General features: G+C 45.4%; 1 protein-coding gene across 1 annotated transcript; it reads left to right on the forward strand.

Moving 5' to 3' along the window:
• The first annotated feature begins 1 nt into the window (after position 1).
• Positions 2-5,159, forward strand: TMX1 (thioredoxin-related transmembrane protein 1). Its single transcript, XM_014936773.1, has 8 exons — positions 2-40; positions 238-370; positions 1,160-1,205; positions 1,723-1,851; positions 3,380-3,425; positions 3,513-3,614; positions 4,474-4,543; positions 4,947-5,159. Exons 1-8 carry the CDS (start codon positions 2-4, stop codon positions 5,123-5,125), a joined length of 744 nt encoding a protein of 247 aa, XP_014792259.1. The 3' UTR covers positions 5,126-5,159.
• The last annotated feature ends 7,614 nt before the right edge of the window (positions 5,160-12,773 follow it).

Genomic DNA, 12,773 nt, shown 5'->3' on the forward strand with positions numbered 1-12,773 from the left:
CATGTGGCGGGAGCTGCTGCAGGGCGAGTGGATGGTGGAGGTGTGAGTCGAGAGGGGGGGCTGCCGGGGATGCTGAGGTGGAGCGGGGGGGGGCGTGTGTGTGTCTCTCCGCGGCCCTCTCTTAGGCGGCGGGGGACTGAGGGGTGCCCGCTGGTGACAGACTCCCCGTGCCCACAGCTATGCCCCGTGGTGCCCAGCCGAGGCGGCGGGGGACCGAGGGGTGCCCGCTGGTGACAGACTCCCGCTGCCCACAGCTATGCCCCGTGGTGCCCAGCCTGCCAGAACCTGCAGCCCGAGTGGGAGAAGTTTGCCGAGTGGGGCGAGGACCTGGAAGTGAACATTGCCAAAGTGGATGTCACGGAGCAGCCGGGTGAGAGGGCGGCGGGGCCGGGGGCGGGCTCCCAGCGCCCTTTCCCGGGGCCTCTGGGCTCCTGGGGGCTCGGGAAAGGCGTCTGGTGATTTTAGAAAATGAATTGGAATGAATAGGAATAATATAGTTATTTTCCTGATCGCTGCTGAGGGCAGGTTGCTGGATGTAGAGTAAACACTGTCGTCTTGCTTAATAAATAAAGGGAACAAGGGGATTTCTCAAGAGGGCAATTTGGAGGATTTCAAAGAGATTTTTCAGCATGTTTTTAAAGCATCTTACAGAGCGAAAAAATGTGCTTTCAGCTTTCCCTGTAGTACAACCTGCCTTGGCTGGCAAAAGGGAGTGGAAGCAATTCAGTCTCCCTCAGCTGAAGCTCATTTCTCTCTATTGCCCTCGTGCCTGCGTGGGGTTTGTAAAAGTCCTTCTCTCTGCTGATACTCCTCCAAAGTATCGTAAGAACTTTTGAAACTTGCCTAACTTGGGTTATTTTCTGCCAGCACTGGAGGTTGCAGATCGTGTGGGAAAGGGGGGCATCTCTCTCTGAAGAGCTACAGCCAAAACAGTCAAGTAGAACGGTTATCCCTGGACATCTCTATTTCCCTCCCTCTTTGTCCAGGGACCTTTCTTTTGGACTGTGTGCAGTACCTTGATGTGCATAAGTTTGTGTTTGGTCAGAATTGCAGATTGATACCTAGGAGCTGCTGTTCTTATTTTGGTGTATAATAACATTTCTCACCTTTTCTTACATAAGAGTGCTCTACTGTTCTGAAAATAACTCTCTTCTTACAGGATTAAGTGGACGATTTATCATAACAGCTCTTCCTACCATCTATCAGTAAGTACACAATGCAGCAGGATTTTTTGGAGGAGAAAGGACTTTTTTTTTTTCCCCTTTTTTGGGGGGCAAATGAGTGAGATTTACTATTCTTTTTTAAGAATGGGCGTTACTTTACACAGAGACAACCGCTGTCTTACCCGCTATGACCTTACAGTAGTGCCAGTAGATTTTTTTTTTCTTTTCCCTTCAGGCCTTATTTAATCTATCTTTTCATGGGTGTTTCTGTTTTGCAATCTTTTCTCTGTAGGTTGATCTTAATGCTGTTGTGTGGCAAGTGCATTAGGAAGATCGTTATCTTTTTATGGAATGGCAACCTAAAGCCAGCCAAGATTCCAGAAATACTTGTAGTCAGGATTCTTGGAGAAACATTTTAGAGCCAATATCACGTAATGCGAAGTAAAATTAAAATAAAATAAAAATTAGCAAGGGGATGGGAGGGGAAGATGTTGAGTGGAAGGAAATGCCGCGTGCTTGGACTGTCTAAAATGAAGGCCTTTTTTGGTTTGTTTTACAGCTGTAAAGATGGACAGTTCAGGAGATACCAGGGCGCAAGAACAAAATCTGATTTCATAAATTTCATCAGCGACCAGGAATGGAAATCTATTGAACCGGTTTCATCATGGTTTGGTCCTTCCTCTTTCCTGTAAGTTTTGGTATGGTTTTTATAATAGTTTTTTGACACTTGTTGGTGACTTACTGGCACCTGGCATTCTTCTTGTACAGTGGAAAGATGTTTTGTGCAGCTGAATGCTAGGAAATTAGCAATAAAAACTGGAAAATAATGTAGCAACGTAGTCATAAGATAAGGGCTGGCCATTTAAGAAGGCACATCTGGAGCAAAGTTAAAAGCAGTGTAGAAGGATGAAGCTTCTTCAACGCCTACAAGTATCTCAAGGGAGGGTTGAAGGAGGAGGGAGCCAGACTCTTTTCAGTGGTTCCCACCGAGAGGACGAGGGGCAACGGGCACAAGTTGGAACATAAGAGGTTCCACTCAAATATGAGTAGTAATAAGATAAGGGCTGGGATTTAAGAAGGCACATCTGGAGCAAAGTTAAAAGCAGTGTAGAAGGATGAAGCTTCTTTTCTTGAAGGAAAAGTGAAGTGGGGAAACTGAGTAGCCAGAGAAAAAACATGCTCTTTGCAATACTTTCTAGTTTTGTGGCTTTGAAGTGCTTTTAGTCGGTGCTGCCTGTGCTGTGTGATGGTTTCAGAGTAACTGGGAGTGATAAGGGATGTTGGGAATACCATCGGTTGGGACAAATGAGCCCAATTGTTCATGGTTTTCTGTTATTGGAGCAAGGATGGGTGAAAGGCCTCAGTGCTGACTGCGCTGTGCTGTAGCAGGGTTCAGTTTGCGAACTTATGCTGGACTGAAATAGTACATTTTTTTTTTGTGGCTCTTTCTAGGAAGCTCAGCATTGTTACTTTGTCTATTCCCAGTGTGATTTGAATCTTCAAACTGTGTGGTTGATCTTCAAATTATTAGCCCGCACCAAGGAATGTGTGAAACAGGGTACTAATTTTAGGATTAATGAGTTTTCTATTAGAAGTGTACAATCCCAGCTCCATTTTTTGCACATCCTGAAGCAGTACACAGGCTTCTTCTATGCCTCGCTCATTAGCAACTCACGTTGGCTTAATGTTTCAAATTCTCCTCTCCTTTGCAGATAGGGAAGTTTCAGAATAACAGGGAGATGTCTGAATCAGCAGGATATAGATGGCAGATAGCCTGGCCTTTTTCTATGTCATCATTGCTAAACTTAAACATATGAGGATCTCTCAGTTCTTATATAACCTGATTATTTTAATACGGAAATGTTTTGATTTAATAAAATGTCCAGATGCTCAATTCTTAATGTCTTGAATAGAGTTTCCAGCTGGCTTCTCATAAACTGTTGGTCCAAATATAACTTAGAACATAAACAGAACTGAAATTCTTATGTCAGTAGATCCAAGTCAAGGAAATTTGTGAGTTCGTAGTTGTCCGTGTGTGGAACACCGTGCAATCTGAGGTTGGTACCAAAGGTAGCTTCATGTGAAGGAAGTGTTTATTGCAGTAAAAGATGAAACAGAAGATAAAAATCAAATTAGTTGGAAGGGAAACTAGAGATGAGCAGGAAGTTATTCTGCATGGGACTAGATTCAAGTTACTTTTTTCTGTTTTGTTTCAGGATGAGCAGTATGTCAGCTTTGTTTCAGTTGTCAATGTGGATCAGGGTATGTGCTCACATTTCTATTTCATTTTATATTAACAGACGTGCTATTCAGCTGTTCATGAAATGATTTTCTTGTCTTATATTCCAGCACTGCCATGGTTATTTAACAGAAAGCGTCGGAATACCGGTCTGGGGCTCCTATGCTATTTTTGCGCTGGCAACTCTATTCTCGGGTCTAATACTGGGACTTGTAAGTGAAGCACTAACTCCTTCTTTGCCTCAGTCTTTAGCAGTAAGACCAGATGTTCTTGGGGTACCCAGCCTGCTGAGCTGGAAGACACAGGGAGTAGAATGAAGTCCCCATAATCCAAGGGGAAAGTGACTGGAGAGCTGCCTGCTGGAAAAGGACCTGGGGGTGTTGGTTGACAGCCGGCTGAATATGAGCCAACAGTGTGCCCAGGTGGCCAAGAGGGCCAGTATCAGGAACAGTGTGGCCAGCAGGACTAGGGAAGTGATTGTCCCCCTGTACTGGGCACTGGTGAGGCCCCACCTGGAGTACTGTGTCCAGTTTTGGGCTCCCTACCATAAAAAAGACATTGAGGTGCTGGAGCAGGTCCAGAGAAGGGCAACAAAGATGGTGAGGGGTCTGGAGAGTAAGTCTTATGAGGAGCAGCTGAGGGAGCTGGGGGTGTTCAGCCTGGAGAAAAGGAGGCTGAGCCAGGGGGGGTCGGTCTCTTCTCCCAAGGAACAGGCGATGGGACAAGTTGCACCAGGGGAGGTTCAGGTTGGAGATTAAGGAGAAATTGCTTCTTGGAAAGGGTTGTCAAGCATTGGAAGAAGCTGCCCAGGGCAGTGGGAAGTTTCTTCTTGGAAAGGGTTGTCAAGTCTTGGAAGAAGCTGCCCAGGGCAGTGGTGGAATCTCCATCCCTGGAGGTATTTAAAAGCCGGGCAGACGTGGTGCTGAGGGACATGGGTTAGTGGTGGTTTTGTCAGTGCTGGGTTGATGGTTGGACTCGATGATCTTAAGGGTCTTTTCTAACCTAAATGATTCTATGGTTCTAATGCGCAGGATGTTTTGGAGGTATAAAATTGTCTTCCTTTGGTTTCAGATAATGGTGTTCTTGGCAGACTGTATCTGTCCATCCAAAAGGCAGAGACCACCACAATACCCTTATTCAAGTAAGCCCACTGTGTATTTCTGATTCAGTAAAGCTGTTTGGTAAATCTTTTTTAATACATCTTGGTATGTAACTTGTGCCTGCAGGACATGAGATTTTAGTGTAGAAGTTTGTGATTGATGCTGTGCTTTACCTGCAGGTGTTTGCCCTTGGGGTTTATAGCAGATTTGTACTTTGTATTTAGCTGAAGCTGAACTATTTGTAAGAAAATCATTTTTTAGGAGATAGAAAAATGTTTTTACAGCATTTTCATACCTGCAAGATAGGAAAGAGTGACTGACACTGGAAAGTGCTACCTGGATTAAATTAATTAGAATTCTGTGCTAGCCTATGATGTTACAAAAGGTATATTTCATGTGGTAATAGTATTTATTTGTGTGTGCTTGTTTTCCTTTCTTCTTAAGGAAAACTAGCTCCAGAGTCAGCTCAGCTGCTGAAAAAGCTGGACGAAGAGCAAGAAGCAGATGAGGAAGATATCTCAGATGATGACACAGAGGGTAAAGAGGTGTCCAACGGAGACTCGTCACCGAACACCGTAAGGCAGCGCGCAGTGAAACCTGCTGCTGCAGTGGATAAATCATAGCTTTATTTGAGGGCAGGATTAGTGTCACCAGCTCAAAAGGAGATAAATGTCAAATCCTTCAGCTTCCAGAGAAGAATGTCTCCTGTCGTGGTAATATCGATGCATTTCATGAATTCAGGAAAAAAAAATAAAAAGAAAAAAAAGAAGGCGGCATCAGGTATTCAAAACTAAATCATGCTGTTGCAAATGGCTGGAACTTCTCCTGTCTGGGTGCAGAGAAGTGCCAAGAAATAATTTACGTGGCTTCTGGAATGACTTGTTCTGTAGGGATATATTTTTTAACAGCATGTAAACCGGTGTCCTTGTGGCGTTAGGGAACATTAGCAAGGAAAATGCACTAACCTGTTTGCTGGTAAAGCATTCAAAGCAAGGTTTCGCGGTGTAAATCTTATCTTCTAGTTGTGCTCTGAAGAAATGCTGAGGAGGAAAAAGTTCCTTCACTTACAGGACGTATTCCAGGCTTTTTATGTGACAAAAACTGCTTTCTGCTATGACAATGAGTGCTACATCCCCCCCCCCTCCCTCCCCTTCCAAAGAGATGGAAGTTGCTCTCTGAATTTAGAGGAACAGAGTTGCACGGTGCCCTCTGAACAGAAGCTGGGGAGCTTGTCTTTGCCACCCTCCCGGGTGAAACTTAACCACGAGCACTCTCTGTAGTGTGGATTCTCTGGCTGACCAAAAACCTGGTCTTTTCTTGTAGAAAATGCTGTAGAAAAACTATAGGAGCTTCTTCGTGAAGTAATTCTCCAGAAAAAAAATTCCGAGTAGCACCATGAAGTCTTGTTTGTCTCAGTGACTCCGATTCAGATGGGAATAGTTTACACGCAGGGTTCTCTGCTGAGTGCAAATCCCTTCATCCTGCTGGATGGCAGTAGAACCTTGCTTATTTTTAATACATCATCAGTAATATCTGCTTAATCAAATTTGACTGCAAATCCAGGCAGGCTGGATTTCAGCAGTTGAAATAACTGCTTCTTAATTTCTTTTACAGAAAGTCATCTTTTCTATTTCCACAAAACCATCTTGAAACAATTAACCCTAATTCTTTCTTTTAAAAAAAAAATGTAGCCTTCTGTTTTCTGGTTGGTGTTTGTTTTCACTCTGTATAGGAATAAAAAGAATGCACATGCACATCGGGCCAGTGTTATCTTGCATCACTTGTGAAGAATTTTCCATATTCTTTCAGTTAATTTCCAAAGTATTTGCAAGGGAAGGGTTTGCCTGACGCTGAGCACATGTAGCTTTTTGGACAAGCCTGTTCTTGCTGTTTTGTTTCTGTTTTGTTTTTTTTTGTTTTAGTTTTTTAAATTTTTCATCTGTGTGGGTTTGTGGGACTGGCAGTTGAGAAATCTGTGTCGATAATGAACTTGGTCGTGAGTAATTAAGACTGCAAAAGTAGAAATGCTGTTGATATTTTCGCTGCTGCCCGGCGCTCTGAGGCCAGGCTTTCCTAGGGATAATTAAGAAGGCAGAGCATCGGACGAGGAGCTCCTAACGAACTCTGTGGGATACAAAAGAAATACTGGGAGAAAGAAAATTCCGAGCTTTTGCAGGTGAAGCTTGTAAAGCTGTTGAGAATGCTCCATGGTTTTTGCCAGTCTTGAACGCTTCTAAGTTGCATTTTAAGTAGATCATAATTCATCCTCTGTGTTGTGAATGGAAAGAAGTGATTCAACATTCAAATATCTGACTCCTTAGATGAGTAAGAATGAGTTATTATGTAAGATGTCCTGGAACTTCCTACTTTGACTTTTGCTTGCTGCTTTTTTTTTTTTTTCTTTTTCTGAATACTGGTGCTCTGAATTGACTTCCGACTTCAGCGCTGGGTTTCGTGTTAGGAAGATAATAGCTAATGCTCAAAAGGGTCCTTTTGGTTAAAATCAGAGTGTTCCTGCCATTTTTAGATATCAGACTTTTCCTGGTGTTTGAATGAAGACCACTGTGTGCCGTAAATGCCCTTAAGGTGATGGTCTTGTGGGTTTGCCTTAAATTCTCTAAAAGTTTAGATTTTAGCCTTTGTCACTAGTAAAATAAAGCAATAAATTACGTGATGTCCTAAGGAGAACCAGTAGCACTAGTCTTTGATAAATGGTGTATTTCCTTAGTTTGGAGAGGGCTTGGGAAGACAGGGGACACACAAATGCTGGATGCTGTTAGGGAAAAAGTGCTGAATTGTTTCAAAAGCTGAACTATATGGGCTGACTCCACTTGGAATATATTTAAATGTAGCTGTTTTAAATGCAGGGTTATCTAATTTTTCAGTTTGTTTGTGCAATATAGGAAGCGTAAACTGATAACTTTTGGCTAAGTTTTAATTTTAAGAGAACAAACATCCTTTTTTTTTTCTTTTCTTTTTTTTTTCTTCGTGCTGTGCTGCTAGCCTCCTGGTTTAACAAGAACTTTTAGCCCTAATTTCTATTCACCTTGCCTTTGCCCCCTGCACTCCTACCTTTTCCTGCTGCCTCCCCACCTTAGGCAAGAAACCAAATTCCCAAACTGCCTCTTAGTCCTCGGTGTTCCCAGTTGCTGGAATCCAGCTTCTGCCTGGCAAGTTGTGATTCTCCATAGGCAGCCTGTGATTGCTGATCTCTCTAAATCTGTACTGTTCCTATTTTGAATGATGTTATGGTTTTGTCCTGTGAATATTTAAGTTTCTTGATGATTTTTTTTTTTTTAAAAAAAGAAGAATCTATATTCCAAAGATGTTTACTGAGACTGAGCGAAGGTTGCGATGTAACAAATGTGCGTAAGAGCCTGTCCTTTGTGTGTGTTGATGATGCTTGAATATCAGTTTTGTAAAAAAAAAAAAATCAGACTGCCCTTTCCATATCATCACCTTGACCAAGCATGTCCCATTTCATTCCAGAAGGAATTAATTAACTGTAATAATACTACTTTTTTTTTTTTTTAATGTTTCAGAGAGTCTTCAAGTAAAAAATAACCACCAGCTTTGGATTCCTGTGTTTGTGTCCTTTTTTTTTTTTTTTAAGAGAGTGTCTTGCTGTTTAGCAGTGAAGCAAAAATGCAACTATTTCCTTGGGGAAAAGATAATTTGTTGTAACACTATAGCTAATAAATCATTTGGGGAGGAATAACCCCCTGCACCAGGACAGGTTGGGGCTGACCAGCTGGAGAGCAGCTCTGTGGAAAAAGACCTGGAAGTCCTGGTGGACAACAGGGTGCCCATGAGCCAGCAATGTGCCCTTGGGGCCAAGAAGGCCACTGGCATCCTGGGGGGCATCAAGAAGAGTGTGAAGGTGGAGGGAGGTTATTCTCCCCCTCTGCTCTGCCCTGGGGAGGGCACATCTGGAGCACTGGGACCAGTTCTGGGCTCCCCAGTTCCAGAAGGACAGGGAACTGCTGGAGAGGGGACAGCAGAGGGCTACAGAGATGATGAGGGGCCTGGAGCATCTCTCTCATGAGGAAAGGCTGAGGGACTTGGGTGTTTTTAGTCTGGAGAAGAGAAGGTTGAGGGGGGATCTGACCCACACCTATAAATACTTAAATCCTGTGCAACCTGCTCTGGGTGGACCTGCTCTGGCAGGGGGTTGGACTAGATGATCTCCAGAGGTCCCTTCCAACCCCATATCATCCTGTGATTCTGTCATAAGTCTTTTGGAAAAGAAAAGTTTGAATAATACTTCAAACTAGTGAGGTTTTTTGTTGAGGCTGGCTTGGGTGCGAGCTGAGCGCTCCTCGCTTTGGTTGGAGGGCTTGTACGGTTTGGGAAGGAGCTTTCCCACGTAGCAGGCTTAGGCAGGGATGGTTATACAACCAGTTCTTGTGTTGCAAAAAAGAATGTAGGCCGGAGTTGACAAATTGTGTTTAAAATTCATTTCTTTGTAACTATTTTCTGTATTTGCGTAAAAGGCCTGCAAATCGCGGTTCAGCTCCAGATGGGACTCCTCCCCTCTCCCGCCTACGCGCTCCGAGATCAAATCCCAGCAGCTGAAGGGGTCAACAGCGGGGAATTTATCTCGGAGTGGGAGGCTTAATTCAGAATTGTGTGAGCTCTGAAAGGAAAGAGGTTTCTTGAGGAGGAAATCAATCTGGAGAAGGTGCCCTCAAAAGCCCTAACGAGTATCAGCCGGCCCGGCGCAAAACTGGCCACCGGAGAGTCTGTCTCACCCCTTCCTTTGCTCTTTTCTCCATCTCTTCTCTGAGGAGGGAGAACTCAGAATGTGGTTGCTCTGAATGTGTGGAATTTTCTGGGAAAGTGCAATAATACTCGTGTGGTTCCTCCCCAACAGGAGTAAGGGGGACACATATTACCTGGGGGAATTAAGGGGGTGCTCGCAGAAGCCCAACTTCCCAACTCTTCTGGTTCCTCCCCAACAGGAGTAAGGGGGACACATATTACCTGGGGGAATTAAGGGGGTGCTTGCAGAAGCCCAACTTCCCACTCAACGTATAACCTATAACAGAAAATAACAGCCAGCACAGAGGAGAAAAACGAGCAAACTGTCAAACTGAAGTATGTTGAGATACAGCTAAATTGTTGGGACTAGAAGCAAAAAAGCTTTTGAGTCTATGGTTGCTGTAGGTCTGGTTTTGAAACTAGAATAGTTTGGTGGGGAAGGAGAAATTTCAATCCGCTCTAGCGGTATGTCAGTGTTCAGGAACACCCAACTACAAGGTCGACATTAATTTTAAGGCTTCTTTGCTTTACAGAGGAGGGAATCTGTCTCCTGGACCTGTCTTATCTCCTTGTTTGCCTCAGCTGGAGCTCCTGGTTCCTCACCTTTGGCACTTCTCTGAATCTATTTCTGACCACTCTGCTGGCTGGTACCCTACAGTCCACTCTTGGGTCAGCTTTTCTTTACCTGCTGAACTCTTGGTCTTGCTGTGGGCTTTATCGACTTCAGTAACTTAGTAGAAGAAGAGATTCTGCCTCAGTTTGCCCTTTTTCCTCGCTTTTTCATATTTAGCTCCTTAAAACTTTCCAGATACAAGTGTCGTTTCTATTTAGAATCACAGAATGGTTTGGGTTGGAACCCTTTTTCCCTGATTTTTCATATTTAGCTCTTTAAAACTTTCCAGATACAAGTGTCATTTCTATTTAGAATCACAGAATGGTTCGGGTTGGAAGGAATCTTAAAGACCATCCAGTTCCAACCCCCTGCCCTGGGCAGGGACACCTCCCACCAGACCAGGTTGCTCCAAGTCCCCTCCAACCTGGCCTTGAACCCCTCCAGGGATGGGGCAGCCACAGCTTCTCTGGCCAACCTGGGCCAGGCTCTCACCACCCTGACTCATTGCTTCTGTTATAATCAGGTGGTTGGCCAAGAGCTAATGCTCCTCATGCTGCTCTAAAACCTCAAAAGCTCCAAACTGAGATCTGCTCCATTCTGGATAAGTATATACAGATATATTTTTAATATATATATTTTTTTGAAGGGCTTTAGAACAAATTTCTTAGGGTTCCTCAAACTTTACTCTGGAGAGTTGTGGAAGGAATTGTGTGGCCAAAAAGGAGAGCGAGCGAAAGGAGCCAACTGACCACGTGGTGGCAACATGGAGGTGCTCCTGTAAGACTGCTTGGACCTGTGTCACTGCTGGAGGAAAACAGTTCTACAGAGGGACCTGGAGTAATTTCATAGCTTAAAAGAGGATGGCAAAAGCATGAAATGCAAGTATTTTTGGTTGTTCTAGAAGGAGGCAATAGGTATGGGAACGGTATGTACCTGTGAGTAAGCTGTGTCACCTCGTGCTGGGGGTGCCTGTAGAGTAGCTACGAGCGTGGAGCAAACACATGGGAAAAGCAGGTTATGGATCAGTGAGAGCTTTCTGAATGAAAGGACGTTAGGAAATGAAGACTCAACACTGAGCTAGAGGAAGTCACCTGGAGGCAATATGGGGATTAGCTGGAGGTAACGATAGAGAAGGAGAAATGTCTCACTCCTGGTTTGTGCTCCAGACGGATGGACTGGGGTGGTTGGGATCAACACTGAACAGGGCAGAGAAAAAATGGTTCTTTCTCCTCTGTATTTATAGGAGATGGTGTGAACTCGCTCTGGCTGGTCCTGTTTCCATGCAAGACTTCGCTCCTCTCCAGAATAATGGAAGTGTCACAGATGCGAGCCGTATGTACCTGTTTTTTGGGTGTCACCCCCGGTGGGTCAGTGCCTTGCTGAGGGGAAGCGAGAGGACAAGAGGAAATGTCCTCAAGTTGCACCAGGGGAGGTTTAGGATGGATATTAGGAAGATTTTCTTCACCAAATGGGTTGTCAAGCATTGGAAGAGGCTACCTGGGGCAGTGGTGGAGTCTCCATTCCTGGAGGTATTTGAAAGCCGGGCAGACGTGGTGCTGAGGGACATGGGTTAGTGGTGGGTTTGTCAGTGTTGGGCTGATGGTTGGACTCGATGATCTGAAAAGTCCCTTCCAACCTGGATGATTCTAGGATTCTGTCATCTGCTCCTATAGGCAGGTGGGTCACAGCTCTCTTGGGAACACATCCCCAGCTCTGTGGCAGTCTGCTCCTACAGACAGATGGGTCACAGCCCTCTTGGGAACACATCCCCAGCTCTGTGGCACATCTCTTAGCTGTCTAGAGACTCCATCTTTGATGGTAGGTCGTACACAAGCGTGTCCTCAAGAGTTGATCCCATTTGCCCTTCTAGCTTTTCCATGCTCCTTTTTTTGGGCTGCGTATCACAGAATCAGAATCACAGAATCTTCTAGGTTGGAAGGGACCTTAAAGATCATCTTGTCCAACCGTCAACCTCACTGACAAAAATAGTCACCCACACAACAAACAAGGAGCATCATCACTAAACCATACCTCCCAGCACTACATCAACCCGGCTTTTGAACACCTCCAGGGATGGGGCCTCAACCACCTCCCTGGGCAGCCCATTCCAATGGCTGAGAATCCTTTCAGTGAAAAAATTTTTCCTAATATCCAGCCTGAACCTCCCCTGGGGCAACTTGAGGCCATTTCCTCTCGTCCTGTCGCCTGTGACTTGAGAGAAGAGACCGACCCCCACCTCTCTACACCCTCCTTTCAGGGAGTTGGAGAGAGCACTACGGTCCCCCCCCAGCCTCCTCTCCTCCAGGCTCAACACCTCCCACTCCCTCAGCCTCTCCTCATAAGACTTATTCTCCAGACCCCTCACCATCTTTGTCGCCCTTCTCTGGACCCGCTCCAGCACCTCAATGTCTTTTTTATGGTAGGGAGCCCAAAACTGGACACAGCACTCAAGGTGAGGCCTCACCAGTGCCATATCGTATCGTGCACCGTATCGTGCTTGGCCAAGGAGATGGAGCTGGTGGAGAAGGGAGCCTGGGGACATCGAAGGTGCCTGGTGCCATAGGTGGCTCCCAGCTCCGTGGGGCAGGCGATGGGGCAACCCCAGGGCAGGAGCAGCATTTCAGCTGCCACGGGGAGAGCTGAGCTTGTCGGTGTGTGCTCCTCCCCGGCTCGGAGGGGGAAAAAAAAAGGGCTGTGGAAGGGGCAGGTGATGAGCAGAGCCACCCTGGGGCTCCTGCAGCTGCGCCTGGTGAGATTTCCTGCCCCGTGAATGGGGATGAAAAAAAACAAAACCACCACCCCAGTTTTGGCTTTAGGGCAGTAAATGTCAGGGTTTTTTCCCCTCCGCTGGCTGCCGTGCCGTAAGGAAAATGAGCCCTGTGCCTACACCTGGTGTG

Source organism: Calidris pugnax, unplaced genomic scaffold (genome assembly GCF_001431845.1).
Source record: "Calidris pugnax isolate Ruff unplaced genomic scaffold, ASM143184v1 scaffold10, whole genome shotgun sequence".
Taxonomy (NCBI): domain Eukaryota; kingdom Metazoa; phylum Chordata; class Aves; order Charadriiformes; family Scolopacidae; genus Calidris; species Calidris pugnax.